At 38.4% G+C, this 20776-nt stretch overlaps 1 protein-coding gene across 2 annotated transcripts in view; it reads right to left on the bottom strand.

The window, feature by feature from the left end:
• The window catches only part of PCCA (propionyl-CoA carboxylase alpha subunit), a 365509-nt gene that overhangs the window by 135899 nt on the left and 208834 nt on the right, over nt 1–20776 (bottom strand). For both annotated transcript variants that reach the window (XM_021065866.1, XM_021065867.1), the window contains one exon: nt 18807–18915. In XM_021065866.1, the coding sequence (XP_020921525.1) occupies nt 18807–18915 (109 nt within the window). The remainder of the gene's footprint in view (nt 1–18806; nt 18916–20776) is intronic.

Below are 20776 nucleotides of genomic sequence, written 5' to 3'. Positions count from 1 at the left end.
TGTAACATGCTAAGCCACAAGAGGAACGACAAGTGTTTTGTTTTTTGGTGGTTGTTAAGTTCACTGTTTGTGCACAATGTCAGGAAGAGCCAACTTCAATCTTTTACGTCAAGATACCCAGGTGCCCAGCAGCATTCACTGAAAACAATTATTCTTGACTCACTGAATTATCTTCAAGCTCTTGTTGAAATCAAATGATCATAGCGTAACAATTTACTTCTGGAGTCTCAGTTCTATTGCATCGATCAACACATCTATTCCTATGCCAGTACCACCCTGTCTTGATTACTGGAACCTTGAAATAAGCTTTGAAATGGAGAAATACGAATCCTCTTTTTCAAGACAGTCTTGGTTATGCTGAATCTCTTGGACTTTCATACGAATTTTGGAATCTGATGATTATTTCTGCAAAAAACACAGCTGGGATTTTAATAGAGATTGCATCAAATTTGTATATCATGTTGGTGAGTATTGCCACCTTAATATTAAATCTTCTGATCCATAAACATGGGATATTTATGCATTTATTTGCCTTTAAATAATTCTTTCATAATTTTCAGTATACAAGTCTCTTATTTCTCTTTTAAAAACTTGTGATTAAGCATTATATTCTCTTTGGTGTTTTTGTAAATAGAACTGTTTTGTTAATTTTATTTTTGGTTTGTACACTGGTACTGTATAAAAATAAAATTGTTATTTACATAACATTCTTATAATCTAAGCCTAACAAGTCATTTATTAGTTCCAATAGATTGTGAATTCCCTAAGATTTTCTGCACATATCATGTCACCTAAAAAGAGATAGTTTTACTTCATCTTGATATCTTTAATTTTTCTTGCCAAAATGTCCTAGCTAGAAACTCCAGTATGATGTTGAAAAAAAGTAGTAATAAATAAACATCCTTATCTTATTCCTTACCTTTGCAGAAAAACAATTCAGTTGTAAGCCATTAAATACGATGTTAGCTGTAACATCCTATTTTCTTTCTTTGTTTCTTTGGCCTCACCTAGAGCCCGTGAAAGTTGCTGGGCCAGAGATCCACACCTGTGCCACACCAGTGACCTGAGCTGCTGCAGTGACAACTAGGGGACCTATAACCCACTGCACAGAACTCCTATGGGTTTTTCATAGATGGCCTTCATTTTGTCACGGAAGTTACCTTCTGTTCCAAATGGGTTGCATGTTTTTATCAAGAAATGCTGATGGATTTTACAAAGTGGTTTTTTTCTGCATTTTTTGAGATAATCCTGTGGTTTTTTCTTTTTATTCTGTTTATGTGATCTGTCATATTGATTTCTGATTAATCAACTGTATATACCTAGGATAAAACTTGGTTATGATATATAATCATTTTATACATTCATGAATTCAGTTAGCTAGTATTTTGTTGAGGATTTTTGATATTTATGAGGGATATTGGTCCTCAGTTTTCATTGTGACATCTTTATCCATTTTTGGTATCATAGTAACACTGGCCTTGGAGAATGAGTTATGAATTTTCTCCTTTTCTGCTTTTTTTTGGAAAAGTTTGTAAAAGATTAGTATTTATCAATATCTTTCTAAATACCTCACTGAATTCACCAGTGAAGGCACCTCATCCTGGGTTCTTGTTTCTGGGAAGGTGCTATTGACTAATTCAATCTTTTTTGGTTTTCTATTTCCTCTCGAGTTAGTGTAGGTAGCTTGCCTTTTTCTAGAAATCACTCCATGTTATCTAAGTTACATAACTTATTGGCACACAATTGTTCACACTGTTCCCTTATAATCCTTTTAATCCCTGTAAGGTCAGTATGTATAACCCCTCTTTCATTACTAATTTTAAATATTTGAGTTTTCTTTTTCTTTTGGCCAAGTCTATCTAAAGCTTTGTCATTTCTGCAAAATGACGAGAACCAAATTCTGATTTTACGGATCTCTACTGTTTTTCTATTCTCTGTGTCACTTATTTCCTCTGCAATCTTTAATATTTTCTTCTCTCTGCTTGCTTTGGTATTAGTCTGCCCTTTTTTTTCTAAAGTGGAAGATGAGATGACTGATATAAGATCTTTTTTTTAATATGTGTTTACAGTGTTGTATTTCCCTCTAGCTGCTCTCTGGTTTAGATTCATCCCATAAGTTTTTGAATGCTCTGGTTTTAACACACTTTAAAACATTTTCTTATTTCCATGAATTTCATCTTTATCCTATTGGTTATTAGGAGTTGATTTGCACAAAGTTGTGAACTTCCCAAATTTCCTTTTTTGTTGATTTCTAATTCCATCCAACTGTGGTTGGAGAACACATGTTGTATGATTTCAATCCTGTTAAGTTTATCAGAGCTTGTTTCACCTTGGAGAATGATCCACGTGCACCTGAGAGGCTGCCAGTTCTGCTGCTGCTGAATGGACGGTTCTATAGAGACATCGACTAGATCAAAATAGCGCATAGTGATGTTCAAGTCTTCTTCTTCCTTGCTGATCATGTGTAGTCGTCCTATCCATTATGGAAAGTCTCCAACTAAAATCGTTGAACTGTTCATTTCTCCTTTCAATTGTCTCAGTTTTGCTTCATATACTTGGGGACTGCATTTATTGGGTAACACATATGTTCAAAATTGTTATAATTTTCTCATGGATTGACTCTTTTATCATTATCAAATATCCCTCTTTGTCTCTAGTAAAAATTTTTGGCTTAAAATTATGCTGACTAATACTAGTATTATTAATAACAATGATACTGGTTTTACAAATTTGGTATGTCTGGTAATTCTATCCGTTGCCTTCGGTCTATTATGCCTTTGAGTCAAAGAATATCTACTGTAGAAAGTATATAGTCTGATCTTGTTTTTTATCCACATATCAATATCTGCTCTTGATTGTGTTATTCCATTTACATAAAATATACTTCCTCATTAAATAGGATTTATATCTAGTATTTTACTTTTTGCTATGTCATATCTCTTTTATTCTTCTATTCCTCCATCGCTGCCTTCTTTTGTTTAAATAGATATTTTCTACTGTACCATTTTAATTCTCTTGATGTTTCAATTACTATTTTTTTTTTTTTGTCTTTTTAGGGTCACACCCATGGCATATGGAGGTTCCCAGGCTAGAGATCGAATCACAGCTGTAGCTGCCAGCCTACACCACAGCCATAGCAACACAGGATCCGAGTCACGTCTGCAACCTACACCATAGCTCACTGCAACACCGGATCCTTAACCCATTGAGAGAGACCAGGGATCAAACTTCTGTCCTCATGGATACTAGTCGGGTTCATTAACCACTGAGCCACAATGGGAACTCCTCATTTACTATTTTTAAAAGCTGTTTTCTTAGTGGTTACCCATAGATTACAATTAGCACCTCATATTTAAACACTCTAGTTTGAATTAATACTAACTTAATTTCAACAGTACACGGAAAATTTGCTCTAGCATAGCTTCGTTTTTTCTGCCTTTTGTCTCCTTATTGTCATACAAATTATACCTGAATATATTATGTACCTATCAACTTAGAATTATAATTATTGCATTATGCAGTTCTTTTCAATCATAAAAAAGACACAAACTAAAAATAGTTATACTCTTTAATATTTACTGATATCGTAATCTTTAACAAGTATCCCTTATTACTTCATATGTATTTGAGCCTCTGTTTAATGTCCTTACATTTTACCTGAAGAACTTCCTTTCATATTTCTTGTTGGGTAGGTCTGCTAGCAATAGGTTCTCATGGGCTTTGTTTACCTAAGAATGTCTTATGTCTCCTTCAAGATTAAAAGATAATTTTGCTGGATACATTTTTTTTTAATTCTTCAGCATTTTATATATAGCATCCCGTTCTCTTCTGGATGCCCTAGTATCTGACGAAATGTGAGCTCTTACTATCATCAAGATCCCTTTTACATGATGAATCATTTTTCTCTTGCTGCTTTTAAGATTCTTTTTGGTGTTTTCTGTTTGTTTGTTTTTGTTGTTTGCTTTGGCCGTTGTCTGCAGCTTGCCAAAGTTCCTGGGATAGTACAGCAGAAATTGGCACAACATTATAAATCAACTATATTTTAATTTAAAAAAATACAAGTTAAAAAAAAAAAAAAAAAAACGTTCCCAGGCCAGAGATTGAACTCAAGCCACAGCAGTGACAATGCCAAATCCTTAACTGATAGGCCACCAAGAAAACTCCTCTTGTTGGTTTTGGACAGTTTGACCATGAAGTGTGAGTGTGTGGATCTCTCTGAGCTTATCCTAACCTTGGAGTTTATCAAGCTTCTTAAATGCACAGATTAATGTTTTTCACCAAATCTGGGATGTTTCCAGTCATGAGTTCTTGAAGTATTCTTTCCACTCCTTTATCTTTCCTCTCTTCTCCTGCTGGGACTCTCAGCATGTATGTTTTTTCCATCTGATGGTGTCTCACAGGTTCTGAGGCTCTGTTCATTTTTCTTTAGCTTTCTTTCTCTTGCCCACACTGGAAAATCTCAATTGACATATCTTCAGATTTGCTGACTGCTTCTTCTGCCCTCAAAACGACTGCTGAGTTCCACAGGGCACTTTTTCATTGTAAGCACTGTACTTTCATCCCCAGATTTCTTATTTGCTTTTTTAAAAATTCTTTTTATTGATTTTTCTACTCATTAAGATATAGTTGCCATATTACTCCTTAATTCTTTTTTTTTTCTTCCTTTTTACAGCCTCACCTACAGCACATGGAGGTTCCAAGGCCAGGGGTCGAATCAGAGCTGAGGCCTACACCACAGTCACAGCAACAATGGATCTGAGCCCCATCTGAGACCTACGCTGCAGCTTGCAGCAGTGCCGGATCCTTAACCCACTGAGCGAGGCCAGGGATCCACCCCACACCCTAAGAGAGACAACGGAGGATCCTTAACCTGAGGGGCCACCATAGGAACTCCCCTTAATTCTTCATTATCGGGTTTCCTTTGGTCTTTTAAACATAACTTTAACAGGTCACCTTCTTGGGCCGTTTCTATTGACTTTTTATGCTGTGAATGGGGCATATTTGCATATATCTTTGCATGTCTTGTAACTTTTTACTGAAAACTGGACTTTCAGATAATGTGGCACAACTGCAAATGAGATTCCTTCCCTTCACCAGGACAATCTGGACTTTTCCTCTAGCAATCTTCAGAGCTGATAATTATCTGTTTAATATCTATATATCTCATTCTATTTTAAGCATCCTAAAAGGCAGGGACTATTTTGTTATGACTCTAAGCCCAAGAATCTTATCACAAGGAGTACTATTGTTATTTTGGATTTTTGGAATGATCTAATAACTCCAATGTTGAAGGAAAAAATTTATAATTATTTAAATATATATTCAGGAATTTATTGAAGGAAAGTGACTCTTATAAATTAGATGGTCAAGACACTGGTCCTCTAAACCCATGTTATCTAGATTCGGGGCCAACAGTTATACATGAATATTCAAGATATGAAATCAGTCTGACACAAGGTGAGAAACAAGAAATTCCAAAGAGCACTAAATCATAATTTTTTAAAGTGAAATAAAAAGATGGTTTAGAAGAAAAAATAAGCAGCTTAATTCAGAGTTTTTCTACAGATTAATACGAAAACTTCAGTGATTGTAATGGAATATAAAGTTACTTAAATAAATATTAGTCTCTTTTTAACATAACAGTGCTTTCATACAGCATGGGTTACCTGTCCCTGCCTTTCCTTTTCTTACATTTCTTTATGTTTCTTAGAATATTTCAAATTTCATAAAATTTACTCACAGAACAAATTTTACTGAAGCTATTATTTGGGATAAAGATAAAAAGAAGAAAAGGCGCGTCTATAGATAGAAATTCAAATCTATTCAATTCAAAGAATCAAGATCTAAACACATGCATTTTCACGTTCAGTAACACGTAATATACATTCATGAACACACAGAAAAAAAATGTTACTGAAAAACGAAGTAATGTCTTCAAAAAATACATTTTTTCCATTTGTACCAATTCCATTACTCTAAATTTTTATTTAACTCACTGACAAATCTCTCTAAACCTTTAAATTTTTTTGAAACAAGGCTAAACATAAATACACAAATATTTCTCCATTACCTACAGAAAACTGCCTTATGTAGATCAACTCACTTGGATTTTTAACAACCTTTGAATTACATAAATTAATTATTTGGCATTTTATTATAAATATAGTGATAGTGTTGATTTAGTTTCAATTCAAAAATCATATAAGACATATCCAGAGTTCAAAGTATTTAAGGGGGGTTAAACAAAATGCAAACATTTAATGCAACATTAAGCATGTGAAATAAAAACTTGATTGCCTAAAGAAAGCATGCTATGCTGTTACCCTGGTGACAGGTTAAAAAAGGGATTGTGAGCTGAATAGCTGTATGATATGAAATTAAAATGTTTCACATTGAACAATCCAGAATGAATTGGGAAAGGTTAGAGTCGAGGAGAGAGAAATCAATTCTCCAATGGCAATGGGTGAATGGGAAAGAAGCATGAATAGGATTTGCCAGTGGGGTGCAACAGCTGCCAAATATCCTGCAGCCAAAGAATTACAATAATACTGATGAAGTGTGCAAGAGCTTTTGGAATCATTGCAGGGAACAGAGAAATTCTCCTACAATAATGAGGCTATTCTGTCTTCCATTCAGCTCTTAGAGTAGAATGGGGAAAAAAAAAAGAAAAGAAAAATATCTTAAAATGCAATATTTAGCAAAAAGAACATAAATATGAGATCTTATCCACTTAATCAATATTCTGGGCTTAATCTCTCACAGTCTTCTAAACCATCCAAGACTTAGTGATATTAAGTAACTAAAAACATCATAATAGAGATATTAAAAAGTAAAGCAAGCTTAAAGGATGATGATTGAATTAACATTTTCTTCCCTCTTGGTAGGGGATTTATTTGCTCAAATGAAAGTTGATATTTCCAAAAGGATAGTACAGTTAAGTATGCTTGTGAACATAACACAAAGCACTATTTTTTATTATACACTTAGTTAACAGAACATCAATTTCACTGTCATAATGAAGTAGTTTATCTGAGAACATAAATGAAGCAACTATGTATAAAAGTTGTAATTTGTTGTCAGATATGTAAATGCGTTAATAATTTGATACATCCTTTAAAATTCAGAAATACTTAAGTAAAAGAGTCAATGTACATTGTACAAAATACTCTCCCTTGTGAATTATTTTCACATGGCTGCTTTTTTCTATGTTTCTCTCCCCAGTTATTCTTCATTGATTATGATCCCATTTCAAAACCTTAAGCTTATATCATCTAATTGAAAACTTAATAATGGGTGAATGAATTATAAATCTAAAAACCAGGAAAGGATACCCTTTTTTTTCATAGCAAGGAAAGAAATAAAAAAACAGATAATGGCACCTATCAGGTAAAAATCACTAAAAAATTGAAGCCAGATAAGGAAAGAAAACCCAATACAAATGTAGACACGATGACTGCAGTTCAAGGGCATGTACTTTCCCATCATGCTGCTGTGACTCAGAGTCTAAGGGAAGACAGGCGCGGAGCCAGTCACCATACTTGAAATGTACGTTTGACTTAGTATGAGCTCAACGTGGTGGGTATACACGGACCGGAAGGAATCCTCAACACACATGAACGTGACATTTTTAAGACCCTTTCAGACAGCAGTCTTCTCGTCAGCATCACACAGGCCGTAGTGAAGACGTTCCTTTTCCTGAGTCTCTAACCTCTGCTCAGATGTAAAGAGAGAAAACAGAGGGATAAGGAGAAAGTGAAGGGGTCGGCCTCAGGCAATTCAGGGAGGACCGCAGCTGCAAAAAGGTTTCAGGAATCATCCACTCTCAGACGAGGAAAGCGAAGTCAAGGGCGGAAGGGTTTTGCACAAAGACCTGCACCGCCCGGAGACTTGGTAGGGGCGCTGGGTCAACATCCTGACCCCTGACACCTCACGCTGCGCGTCGCCGGCTGGGGCGACCACATCACGCCAAGCGCTCTGACACCTCAGCGTCAGGGAAGGAGCCCCAAGACCTGAAGATGGAATAACTGCCCAAGCCTGACCAGGTGACCAGGAGGGCTGCCACAAGGAAAACCAGGCACCGGGAACTCGGTGCGCACACCCACCACGTTGGCCAGGCGCGGGCAGGGCCGCCGCCCTCCGTGCGCCCGGGGCGCGGGCTGCGGGCACGATGCCAGTCATTTCCCCACACGGACCAAGCCGAGAAGAGCAAGATTTTCTACTGTATGTTAGTTTTTAAAGTACTGACGTCATATGGTTCTTGAAAACCACTTTTTCAAAAACTAATACAGAGAAATGTTGACAACATAATGGTATATAACAAAAAAGTAAAGAGAGAGAGACTGACGAGTCGAATGGAAAATCAAAATAAGGCATTATCGGTATGTACACAAATACAGAAGCCCTAGGAGCAGCCGGTACTCACAGTCTCCAATTTTTCTTTCCACACCTTTTTTTTTTTTTTTTTTTTTTTCGCTTTTTAGGGCCTCACCCACGGCATATGGAGGTTCCCAGGCTAGGGGTCAAACTGGAGCTACAGCTGCCGGCCTACACCACAGCCACAGCCAGATCAGATCCAAGCTGCATCTGCGACCTACACCACAGCTCATGGCAATGCCAGATCCTTAACCCACTGAGCAAGGCCAGACATCGAACCTGCAACCTCATGGGTGCTAGTCGATTCCATTTCTTCACCTTTCTTCCTGAACCTCCATCAATTCAACTTTAAGCACCACTTCCCACTTGACATTCTTGCAAACTGCTCATCACATGTGACCACCACACTGCTAAATTCAATGGTCGACAGTCATTCTTACGTGACTGATTTCAGCTGAACACGCTTTCTCCACTAGGTTCTTGAGCTCCGCCCCCACCCACTTTCCATCCGTCTCCTCTGCTCTTCCGTCCAGCTTCCTCTGCTGGATCCACCTGATCTTCCCGACTTGTTAAGCTGGAGTGCCCCGGGGCTCGGGCCCAGGACCTCTGCTCCTGCTCGTACCCCTCTTTAGGCATTTACAGCACTGCAGGCCCAATGATCCTGCCAGTACGCATGTCACATCAAGCTCGGCTTTGCTGAAGACCGTGCGATGGCTCCCTATTCCAGGCAGAGTAAAAGCTTCGGTCCCTAACAAGACTCCATCGCCACCATTCTATGGCTTGCTTCATCCTCTCACGGTGTATTTACCTCCTTGTTATTTCTCAAACAGGCGGGGCACACGTTGACCTCATGTGCTTGACTTTGCCGTCTCCTCTGATTAGAAGGGTCTTCCTCCAGACATTCACGAGTCACTCCTTCCCTCCTTCAGGCCTTGGCTCTAACTGTGAGCCTTCCCATCCCGCCATGCACTGCCCTGCGATCCAAATGAAAACGGCAACGACCCCACCATCCACACCCAGGAGGCTCTACTTCCCTTCCCCGTTTGGTTTTCCACCAAAATATCATCAGTTGACGTCCTGTATCTGTTTATCATCAGTGGACATCCTACATCTGCTTTGTCACAGCCTTCTGACATAAACCACGCACAGAAGAAAGCAAGGCTAAGGAACCCAGAGAGGAGGAGCACCAGGGGAGGCACTCAGCCTTCTCCTCCAGTTCTCTGGGCCTCCAGTTCAGGATGCGGTGAGGACTGCGCCACTTTGAATCAGGGTTTCTGTTACCTGTACCCAAAGGCATCCCAAGTAATTCAGGAGGTTATATGACTGCCCCTTTTGAAATCAAGTAAAACGTTATTTTAATGAATTTTTAAAGTTGAGGAAAAATTATGATGAAAGAAATACAAGCACCAGAGGAGTCAAACTCATAAAACAGAAAGTACAATGGTGATTGACAAAGGCTGAGGAGAGAGAGAAAGGGCAGTGGTTCAAGGGGCAGTTTCCAGTCCTATAAAATGAAAAAGTTCTAGAGTTCTGCTGTATGTTGTTCATATAGTTAGCACTAATGAACTGTACAATTAAAAATGGTCAAGACTGAAAAAATTTACACTGTTTGTTTTAACCATAGTAAAAAAAAATATACCTATCATTGGTTTCTCTTTAGCCAATCAGTAAGAATTTAGAAAAAGAGAAAAAGATGCCACCGTTATTATCCCAACAATCTAGGAATAATAACACAAAAATATAAACTATCTAAGAATAAGTAAGAAATGTAAACTTAGAATAAGAGAAATTACAAAGCATTAATGAGAGAAACAAAAGACTTCCATAAATGTCATATAGTTTTTGAAAAACCTCAATATTTGATGTCTATTTTATCCAAATTTACTAGAATTTTAGGGCAATTCTAATATCAAAGTGCTTTCAAAGCTCAGCTAGAACAATAAATTTTAGAAGAAAATAATAAATTATTAAATAAGAACAAAACCCAAACTTCTAAATTCTAGGGGTTTTTTCACTAAACCATAGGATGGATTTATGTAACATAGGCACAGCTAACTTACATGTACGTGGTGTGTGTCGGTGTGTGTGTGCATGCAGGTCACAGAAGTGGGAGAGAGGCGGCAGCAGGAAGAGCGCCAGGGTGAGAGAGGGGATGGGGAGAAGGGGTGGCGGTGGGGGAGGAGGGCGAGCACAGGGGAGCAGAGTCACCATTACTGACGACACCACTCCCCCAGCTGCCCACCCCGGCTGTCGAATTCATACACTGACGTCTAGTGCCCGATGTTACCGTATTTGGAGGCGGCGGCTGTGGGAGGTAATAAGGTCATGAGGGTGGAGCACTCATGAATGGGATCGGTGCCCTTAGAAGAAGAGGCCAGAGAGCTAACTGCCCTCTTTGCACCATGGGAGGGTACACGAAGCAAGCTTTCTGCAACGCAGAAGAGGGCTCTCACCAAAGCCTTGGACCTGGACTGACCTTGGACTTGCAGACTCCAGAGCTGTGAGAAATAAATGTTTGTTATTTAAGCCGCCCAGTCCATGGTAATTAGTGACAGTGGGCCACAATGACTCAGATATTCCTGTATATTTTCTGTCTTGTCATTCTTGGAGTTATAAAGAGATAGTACTTTATTTGGGAGCAGGCTGGAATATTTAAAAGTAAAGTAAGCTACCTGAACGCAAAGAAAAAACTCATTTCAAAACACACACATGCTGTACAGTGGGAAAATAAAAAAATTAAAAAAAAAAAAAAAAAAAAAAACCACACACAGAAGTGAATTCCAACTGGATTAAAGAGTTAATGTTGCTGATTTTCCCACTGGTTTACATACAAAAAAAGTGTTTAGGATTTTGAACACATTCCCTGGGCAATGGTGAAAAGAGCGAAGGGTGAGAGAAAAGGAAGGAAGCAAAAAGAGGCACACCAGCAATAACAATATCTTCAGCTAAAAAAAAAAAAACAACAAACTTTTCTAAACCCAGAGAATCAACATTTACTTTCAAAACCTTAAAATAGATTTAATATGCAAAAAACAGATAACACTGCCCACATCCGCCTCGGCACGGCTTAGCCCTCAGAACGGACACCTAAAAGGGAGACAAGGGCTTGCTGTGAGCCACATCCCCTGCCAAATTCCTACCACAGGCAGAGCAACCTGGGACTGCAAAACAGCCCTCTGCTAGGGGAAAGAATGATTTGGGTACGAGCCCTGCTACCACCAGGAAACTGGCCTGGCTCTCCCTAGAGGTGACAATCATTGTGATAATAAATTCATCAGACAGCTTAACAGAAAGATAATAATCATGGAACTAGGAAAGTAATAAGCATACAAAAGGCTGGAAGACACACCGCATAACCACAAAACCCAACAACAGAAAGCAAGAGATGCAGAAACGACCACGGGGACCGGAGGAAGTGGGGAATTGAGAGAGGGCGCGTTGGTGTCCTCACTAGTGACTGGGAAGCTCTGGATGGCGGAGGTGGACTTGAACCAGAGGAAAGTGAGAAGTGGCTCCGGCTCAGGTGAATCCTGACCTACGAAGAGCATTTGGAACAAAGGAAAACAGGCATTTTGAGGAAAACTGAATGAAAGACGACGGAAAGAAACTAAATGGTTTCCCTCATTAGATCTTCCTCCACTCATTAGCAGTTAGTGAAACAAAATATTATGCCAAACCATAAGGCCAACAAAATATTAGCTTCAAATAACATGAAGGGATGGTTGAACACAACTTTTAAGGATTCATTTCTGTCAATAAAAGTATTTAAGAATGATTACAAGGAAAAATAACTCCATATTAAGATAGGATGTACTTATGTAAAAACTTAATTCATTTTATGTACAGTCATTCTAAGAAAAATTGTTATTGTTTCTGACATTAACGTTTCTTTTTTTCTAAAATGTGCTATCTTTTCACTATCCAAATACCACGGGTACATATTATTTAAGGCTTTTTCCAAGTCATAAATGATAAAAGAGTAAAACCCATGGAGAAATTGGGAAAATAAGAGCAGCAGCCAAAACAAGCAGCACAAAGGAAGTGCTGCAGGCTACTGGGTTTGGAAGCAAAACAGTACACGAGCACACCCATGACAGAGCAGCTGCAGCCACGCCTGGAGGCTGACGCGCAGACTCCATTCCCTGGGCATTAATGGAAACACAACTACGGAGAGCCAACCATCTTATATCAGCTCTGCTATGGGGGAACCTCTTTAGCAAATAAGCAAAAGTAGCGTAGATTCACTTTGCTTAACAAGATCACGCTTTGCCCAAAAGGCCAGTATATTTTGTTAGTTACAGTCTTTGTTGTTATGGTGGCACCAGCTTTACAATAAGCTGGCCTACTACATCCATGTTAAGTTAAATAGAAAACAAATTCCCCCCAAATAAAATAATTGTTATATAGGTAACAGGGGCACAGTTATCTATAAAATGAACCTTAGGCCTACGTATTTTATTAATGTAACTTTTTCCAACTTCTAAAGGGCAATGAATTCAATAGTAATTTAAGAGGAGGTGGAATCTGTAGGAGGCACCAGGAATTTGTCTCCCCATCCAGACAACAATCACACTGGCAGAATCTGTCTGACGAAACTCTTTTGGAACTCTGGAGAACTCCAAACTCTGTAACTTTCAGAAGACTTAGGTGATAAATTGCATTAACTTTTGGGCAACTTCAGTTTAACACGGGGGCAGCTATTCCATCCTCCTGCCCCCAGGGGCCTGGCAGGCAACCGTGCATCTGCTCTGTATGTTCCTTGCTGGACCAGCTTGTGGAAACCAGAGCAGGCAAAAAAGAACCTCTCCTCGAAATAGTGGGGATCTGTGCTCTGACTGCTCATTGCTGCTTCTGATCAAAGAGGTGCAGACAGAAAGGCAAACAGCCACTGTTACTGCACTGCCCTCATTGTTGCCAGCCAGTCCACCTCTGGAATAAGTCCAGTAACCCTCAAGTACCCTCTACATTTTTTTTTTTTTCCCTTTTCAGGAGCCAGACCTTAAAGGCTAAGACATTAAAAAACAACTGTATATACAAGGAAAATCAAAAAGTGACTGCACATGCCCAGGGAAAGGCTCAGAAAAGATCCCAAGAACAACTTAAGTTCATACTTCAGCCTGATCCTTGGCACAGAGACAGCCTACAATAATCAAAACACAAAAATGCTCCATAGTGGCTCAGCAGGTTAAGGATCTAGTGTTGTCACTATTGTGGTGCAGGCTGGATCCCTGGCCCAGGAATTTCTCTATGCCATAGGCATGGCAAAAAAGAGAGAGAGGAAAAAAAAAGTTATAAAGACAAAAAAACAAAACAAAACAAAACAAAAAAAAAAAAAAAAAAAACCCACTAAACCCTGGGGAAGGATAAGAATCTGATTTTCAAAGTTACCACCTTACTAGATTCAAATGTTGAGTGTTCAACCAAAAATTCACAAATCATACAATAAAGTATGGCCTATTGAAAGAAAAACAACAACAACAACAGAATACATCCCTGACAAAGGCCTAATGGCACATATACAAGACAAAGACTTTAAAGCAACTATCTTAATGATGCTCAAAGAACTAAAGGAAGATGCAGACGAAGTCAAGAAAATGTAAACAAAATAAAAGCATCAGTAAAGAGACAGAAATCCTAAAAAGAAATTAGAAAGAAGTTCTGGAGCTGAAATGAAAACTCACTACAGTGATTGAAAGGCAGAAATAAGGGAACAGGAGAAAAAAAAAATCAGTCAACGTGAAGACAGGACAATAAAATCATCAAGTCTGAAAGAACAGAAAGAAAAATGATTGAAGGAACGTGAACAGGGCCTAAGGGACCTGTGGGATGCCATCAAGCCAACCAATGCATTCATCCTATGAGTCCCAGAAGAAGGAAGAGAAAGGGGCAGAAAGAATATTTGAAGAACTAATGACTGAAATCTTTCCAAATTTGATGACAGACAGGACTATAACCATCCAAGAGGCTCAACAAACTTCAGGTAAGATGAACTCAGAGACCCACACCAAGACACGCAATTAAACTTTCAAAAGCCAAAGACAAAATCTTGAACAAGAGAAGCCAATTTTCAAGTACAAAGGGTTCTCACTAAGATGATCAGATTTCTCACCAGAAACTTCGGAGGCCAGAGGCACTGGGCTGATATAGGCTAAGTGATAAAAGGAAAAACAAAAAACGATCAAACAAGAATCCTAAATACAGCAAAACTGTCCCTTAAAGGTGAGGGAGAAGTCAAGACCTTCCCAGATAAATAAAAGCTAGGCGAGTGTGTGACAACTAGACCTGACCTGCAAAAAATACTTAACGACGTCTTGCGGTGTGAAATGAAAGTACCAAGAGGCCCCATGAAGAAATAAACATCTCAGTAAAGGCACACACACGGCCAGTCATACAAGCCAGTGTTACTGAGTAATAGCTTGTAACTCCACTTTCTGCTCTCTACATGATCTAAGGGCCTAATGCATTAAAAAAATTTTTTTAGAGTAAAAGCTACTAGCTAGTATTATTTTTAACTTTGGCTGCAAACTCCATGTTTTGTTTTCTACATAATTTCAGAGACTGATACAGTTAAAATAACTATTTACTTATGGATCTCAACAAAGATTATAAAAACCTAATTCTGTGATATTGACACCTGCACTCAGGCAACCACTCATCTTTTTTCTCTCTTTTACATTTTTGCCCTTCATAGAAATTTCAAATGAATGAAATTGTACGTTAGAATAGTCTACTTTAAAATGTTTATTTCTCTTAGCATGATTTTCTTTTTTTAGGTTTATGCATGAACATGCATGTATCAGGACTTCATTCCTTTTTACTGCTAAATAGTATTCCACCGTCTGAAAGCACATTTATTGACACACTCACCACTTGATGTACATTATTCTAGTGGGTGCACAGTGGTGTAGCACTGTGATTTTAACTTTTATTTCCCTAATGATTAATAATGTTAAACATCTTTTCATGAACTCATCTGCCATTCATATAACTTCTTTGAAGAAGAGTCTACGCCAAATCTGTTTTGTTGGGTTTTTTTTTTTTAATTGGGTCATGAGGCTCATTTTTGAGTTGTAAAAATTATTTATACGCTATAGATTCAAGTCCTTTATCAGACATACATTTCTGAATACATTCTGCGATTTCTTATATTATTTTATGACAATTTTGATGGTCTCTTTTGAAAAGCAAAGTTATTTTGCATATGTTTTAAATTCTCTGTAATAAAAATTTTAAATGTGCTTTCAAAGACTTTTGAATAAAGAGAATAGTCACAATATAATATTAAATTTTTTAAGAAAAGTAGTTTCAAATGATGCAACTGACAAGGGCTTACTCTCTAAAATATACTAGCAACTTACACAATTCAAGAGCAAAAAAGCCAGCAACCCAGTTGAAAAATGGGCAAAAGACCTGAATAGACGTTTTTCCAAGGAAGATGTACAGATGGCCAACAAGCACATGAAAAAATGCTCAGTCAGCATCACTGATTATTAGAGAAATGCAAATCAAAATTACCACTAGATACCATCTCACACCACTCAGAATAGCCATCATTAATAAGTCCACAAATAACAAATGATGGAGGGGGTGTGGAGAAAAGGGAACCCTCCTGCACTGTTGGTGGGAATGTAAGCTGGTACAACCATTTGGAGAACGGTATGGAGGTACCTTAGAAAACTATACATAGAACTACCACATGACCCAGCAATCCCACTCTTGGGCATATATCTGGACAAAACTTTCCTTGAAAAAGATACATGTACCCACATGTTCGTTGCAGCACTATTCACAATAGCCAAGACATGGAAACAACCCATATGTCCATTGACAGACGATTGGATTAGGAAGATGTAGTATATACACACAATGGAATACTACTCAGCCATAAAAAAGAACGACATAATGCCATTTGCAGCAACATGGATGGAACCAGAGACTCTCATACTGAGTGAAGTAAGTCAGAAAGAGAAAGACAAATACCATATGATATCACTTATATCTGGAATCTAATATACGGCACAAATGAACCTTTCCACAGAAAAGAAAATCATGGACTTGGAAAATAGACTTGTGGTTGCCAAGGGGGAGAGAGAGGGAGCTGGGGTGCTTGGGGTTAACAGATGCAGACTACTGCTTTTGGAATGGATTAGCAATGAGATCCTTCTGTGCAGCACTGGGAACTATGTCTAGTCACTTATGATGGAGCATGATAATGTTAGAAAAAAGAATATATGCATGTATGTGTAACTGGGTCACTTTGCTGTACAGTGGAAAATTGACAGAACACTGTAAACCAGCTATAATGGAAAAAAATAAAAACCACTATATAAGAAATTTTAAAAATTAAATATAATAAAAATTTTAATAAAAGAATTCAAACTATATTTCCAGTATAACTCTAAATACATACAACACATATGCTACAAGTATGTATGTGTGCATATGTATATATAACTATATATACACACATACATACTTGTATATATGTAGACACACACACACGCATGGAAAGGAATTATATCAAAATGTTAGAAGAGATTGTTGTAGGACTACAGGTAATTTTAATTTTTTTTCCTTTTAAACCTTTTTGAGATTCTTACCAGAAATAAGTCAGCACTATCTGAAAACAACTTGAATACATTTCTTTTTCTTTTTCCTTTCTTTTTCTTTTTTGTCTTTTTAGGGCTGAACCCATGGCATATGGAAATTCCCAGGTTAGGGGCTGAATCAGAGCTGCAGCTGCCAGCCTAAACCACAGCCACAGCAAGACAGGATCCAAGCTGAGTCTGTGACCTACACCACAGCTCACGGCAACGCTGGATCCTTAACCCACTGAGCAAGGCCAGGGATCGAACCCACATCCTCATGGAAACCAGTAGGATTCATTTCCACTGTGCCACAATGGGAATTCCAAATACATTTTTAAAGATCAAACCAGTTCATCATGAGCTACACTCAGAATTTCTGAAATAAGATCTAAATAACATCTGGTGGTAAAGGAATAAGGATAAGAAATATCATATTTATCAAAAGAATAATAAAAGTACTATTAATACAAGGTAGGATTCTGGTTTTAAAGCAAAAGCTTGGATCTCTCCTACACACATCCCTTCAAAACAGCACCGTCCAACAGAGCTTGATGGAAAGAGAACAGTGATGATGGAACTGGTTCTTTCTACTACCGAACACAGTCGCCACTGACCCTAGCACAGTGGCTACAGAGCACTGCCAAGGTGGCTAGTGACTACACTGATACCGACACTGAAGTGAGACTGAGAAACTGAGTTTTAATCTAACTTAATTCAAATAGGCACACATGGCTCATGGCTTCCACACCGAAAAACACAACTTGAGGGGGAAAACAAACCTACCAGATGACTGGCCTTCCAGTCATTCAGTAATTTCTGGAAATCCTATATCCTTTCATGTCTCCTTAGATACTCACCAAATCATAACTTTAAGAACGATCATACATCGAGCTTCTTGTACTTTCTCTTGCGAATGATAAACAGATGAAAAGTACCACTTGGAGATTTTCTGAGTAAAACCACATTAGCCATGAATATATAGCCTAAGCCCAGCTTAGTTTTTCTTGTACCTTATTCTTCAGAGGTAATTTGAATTTCTGATTTGCCCTCTTAAGAGCTGCTTGGTCACCTGCCTTTTTCTCTTTTTTTTTTTTTAATCTTTATTCTTCCTCTTAAGGAAAAGCAAAAATAAAGGAAAAGGAGTTGAAGTAACACAAGTGTATTAGCAGCATCGCTCTAGCAAATAATGGATTGCACTTGCTAAAACAGGATTACTCTAGCAAGCCACAGACATTCATAACAAATAATCTTGTCACTTCGAAGCATGAATGTGACAATGATTTTGTTTTTATTTGTCCGGGTATAAAAAAGGTTTTCCCCTTTGTTTAGGTTACTAGGATGCTTAAAAAGTATATGTAGGGCTCACAAATAACTAACTCAATCTGGTGTTTATTCCTTATTGTATCTTAGAAACAAGTTTCATATAGATAGACAGATATAGATATACATACACACAGACATATTTTAACTGTTCAGATTAATTCCTAAATTTTAGTACTACAACACTTCACAAAATGTTCTTTAAGATTAACAGGGTAAGAAAATAGAAATAATAAATACAAATTACTCAGAAAAAATTTCCTATACTTTTTCAGACTACCTTCCCCAGTCATGTCCAAATTAGAGGGGTCAAGATCCTTCCTTTCTTTCTGAATTGAAAACATTCATTTGAACAAAATAGAAGCAATTTCATTTTAAACAGAATAATCTTATTATATTTCTCCAAACACTCATAAGATCCGGAACTGAGATCAGGCAGATCTTTTATTACCTATTTCCTATGCAGATTATTAAATCATCTATATTTTTCTGCTCACTTATTCTGTTGAAAGTGATGTAACATACCTTGAATTTTCAGGTTCTTGAAAACGTTGTGCTCTTAATTGGGACGCCACAAATAAGGACGATGCAATTGCCAATAACTGGTTTCTCTCATCCTCTGTTAACTTGTGTCCTGAGGGAAACCCATCAATCAATCATCAATCAGTCACATACATAATGTTAACATTTATGCTTCTATCTTATAACGTTATTAGTCATTCAAATAAGGATTTTATCAAGCAGCTATGATTACAGAGCTAGTATTGAACCAGGTACTGGGCTGGGCCAGGGGAAAAGGAGGGAGCAATGCTGTTCAAATTAAACAAAACTCTTGCTCAGTTTATAGTCCAAATTGGGACGTTTATAGTCTAATTTGGGAAAGAAGATATTAAACAGATGCACAGAACAAAACAATTACAAGTAAGGAAACCATACTCAGATCTCTAGGAAAATCTTAGGGCTCTTCCCATCTGTTTCTCCCAACCCCAAATTTTACTTCTAAGGAGAGCGAGGATAAAGGGGCAAGCAGAAAAGGAGTGCTGCTGGAGTTCCCGTCGTGGCTCAGTGGTTAACGAACCCGTCTAGCATCTGTGAGGACGTGGGTTCAATCCCTGGCCTCGCTCAGTGGGTTAAGGATCCAGCATTGCCACGAGCTGTGGTGTAGGTCACAGACTCGGCTCAGATCCCGCGTTGCTGTGGCTGTGGTGTAGGCTGGCGGCTACAGCTCTGATTCGACCCCCTAGCCTGGGAACCTCCATATGCCTTGGGTGCAGCCCTCAAAAGACAAAAAAAAAAAAAATTGATGGAAAAGGAGTATTGCTGGTCAAGGACAGTGGCTAGGCCATGTTTCCTAGTCTGAAGGATTAAAAGAAAATAAATATGTCATACTCTTGCCTCTATACTTGCAGTCCCGGTTTTAATCCCAATCAACCAAACAACCAAACTTCTCTCTCCCTCTTTAATTCACTGTTCTTACCATAACACCACTGGACCTGGGGCAGTGATCTGGCCTGATAAGCCAAAGAAGACACCCCGGTCTGGCTGAGTGCTATGCAGCAGTGAAATCTCCTCTATCTAAGTAACAATTCCTCAAAAAGTGTTAAGTCAGACAGAATACCCCCTGGAGCGCTGGGTAATCCCACCACAATTTCTAACACTATTTATTTACCCAGTGCAGTACACAATAATAGAGTTTATTTCATGGAATAGTATGGGCAATTTGAGTGCTAGATTACCAGCACTAAGATGCTACTTCTATAATTCAAAAGAGAAAAAATGATCAGGTAGTTACTTAAACTTACGGGAAAGAAATGAAGTAATTCCAACATTATGTCCTAAAAAACACTCAAAAGAGAAATAAGACGGAGTTCCATCATGGCTCAGTGGTAACAAACCTGACCAGTATCCATGAAGACACAGGTTCAATCCCTGGCCTCTCGCTCAGTTTGTTAAGGTTATGGTTAAACACTGCTGCAAGCTGTGGTATAGGTCACAGATGCAGCTCAGATCCTGCATTGCTGTGGCTGTCGTGTATGCCAGAAGCTGCAGCTCCACTTCAACCTCTAGCCTAGAAACTTCCATATGTTGCACTTGCAGCCCTAAAAAGTAGAAAAAAAAAGAAAAAGAAGAAAAAGAAAGAAAGAAATAAGCCTAAAGATATTAATAATATTCTGTTTAGAATATAAAAAGACGTTTCCACCGTGGCTCAGTGGGTTAAGAACCCAACATAGTCTCTATAAGGATGCAGTTTGATCCCTGGCCTCTCTTAGTGCGTTAAGGATCTGGCATTGCTGAGAGCTGTGGTTTAGGTCGCAGATATGGCTCGGATCCCACGATATAGGTGCGGCTGTGGCATAGGCCGGCACCTACAGCTCTGATTTGACCCCTGGCCTGGGAACTTCCATATGCTGTAGGTGTGGCCCTAAGAAGATGGAAAAAAAAAAGTCTGGCATGGGGCCCAGTAATCTGCATTTCTAACAAGCTTCAGAGTGATG

Source organism: Sus scrofa, chromosome 11 (genome assembly GCF_000003025.6).
Source record: "Sus scrofa isolate TJ Tabasco breed Duroc chromosome 11, Sscrofa11.1, whole genome shotgun sequence".
NCBI classification, from domain to species: Eukaryota; Metazoa; Chordata; class Mammalia; order Artiodactyla; family Suidae; genus Sus; species Sus scrofa.
The sequence above is the reverse complement of the archived record's forward strand: the minus strand, read 5'-3'. Positions and strand labels throughout refer to the sequence as shown.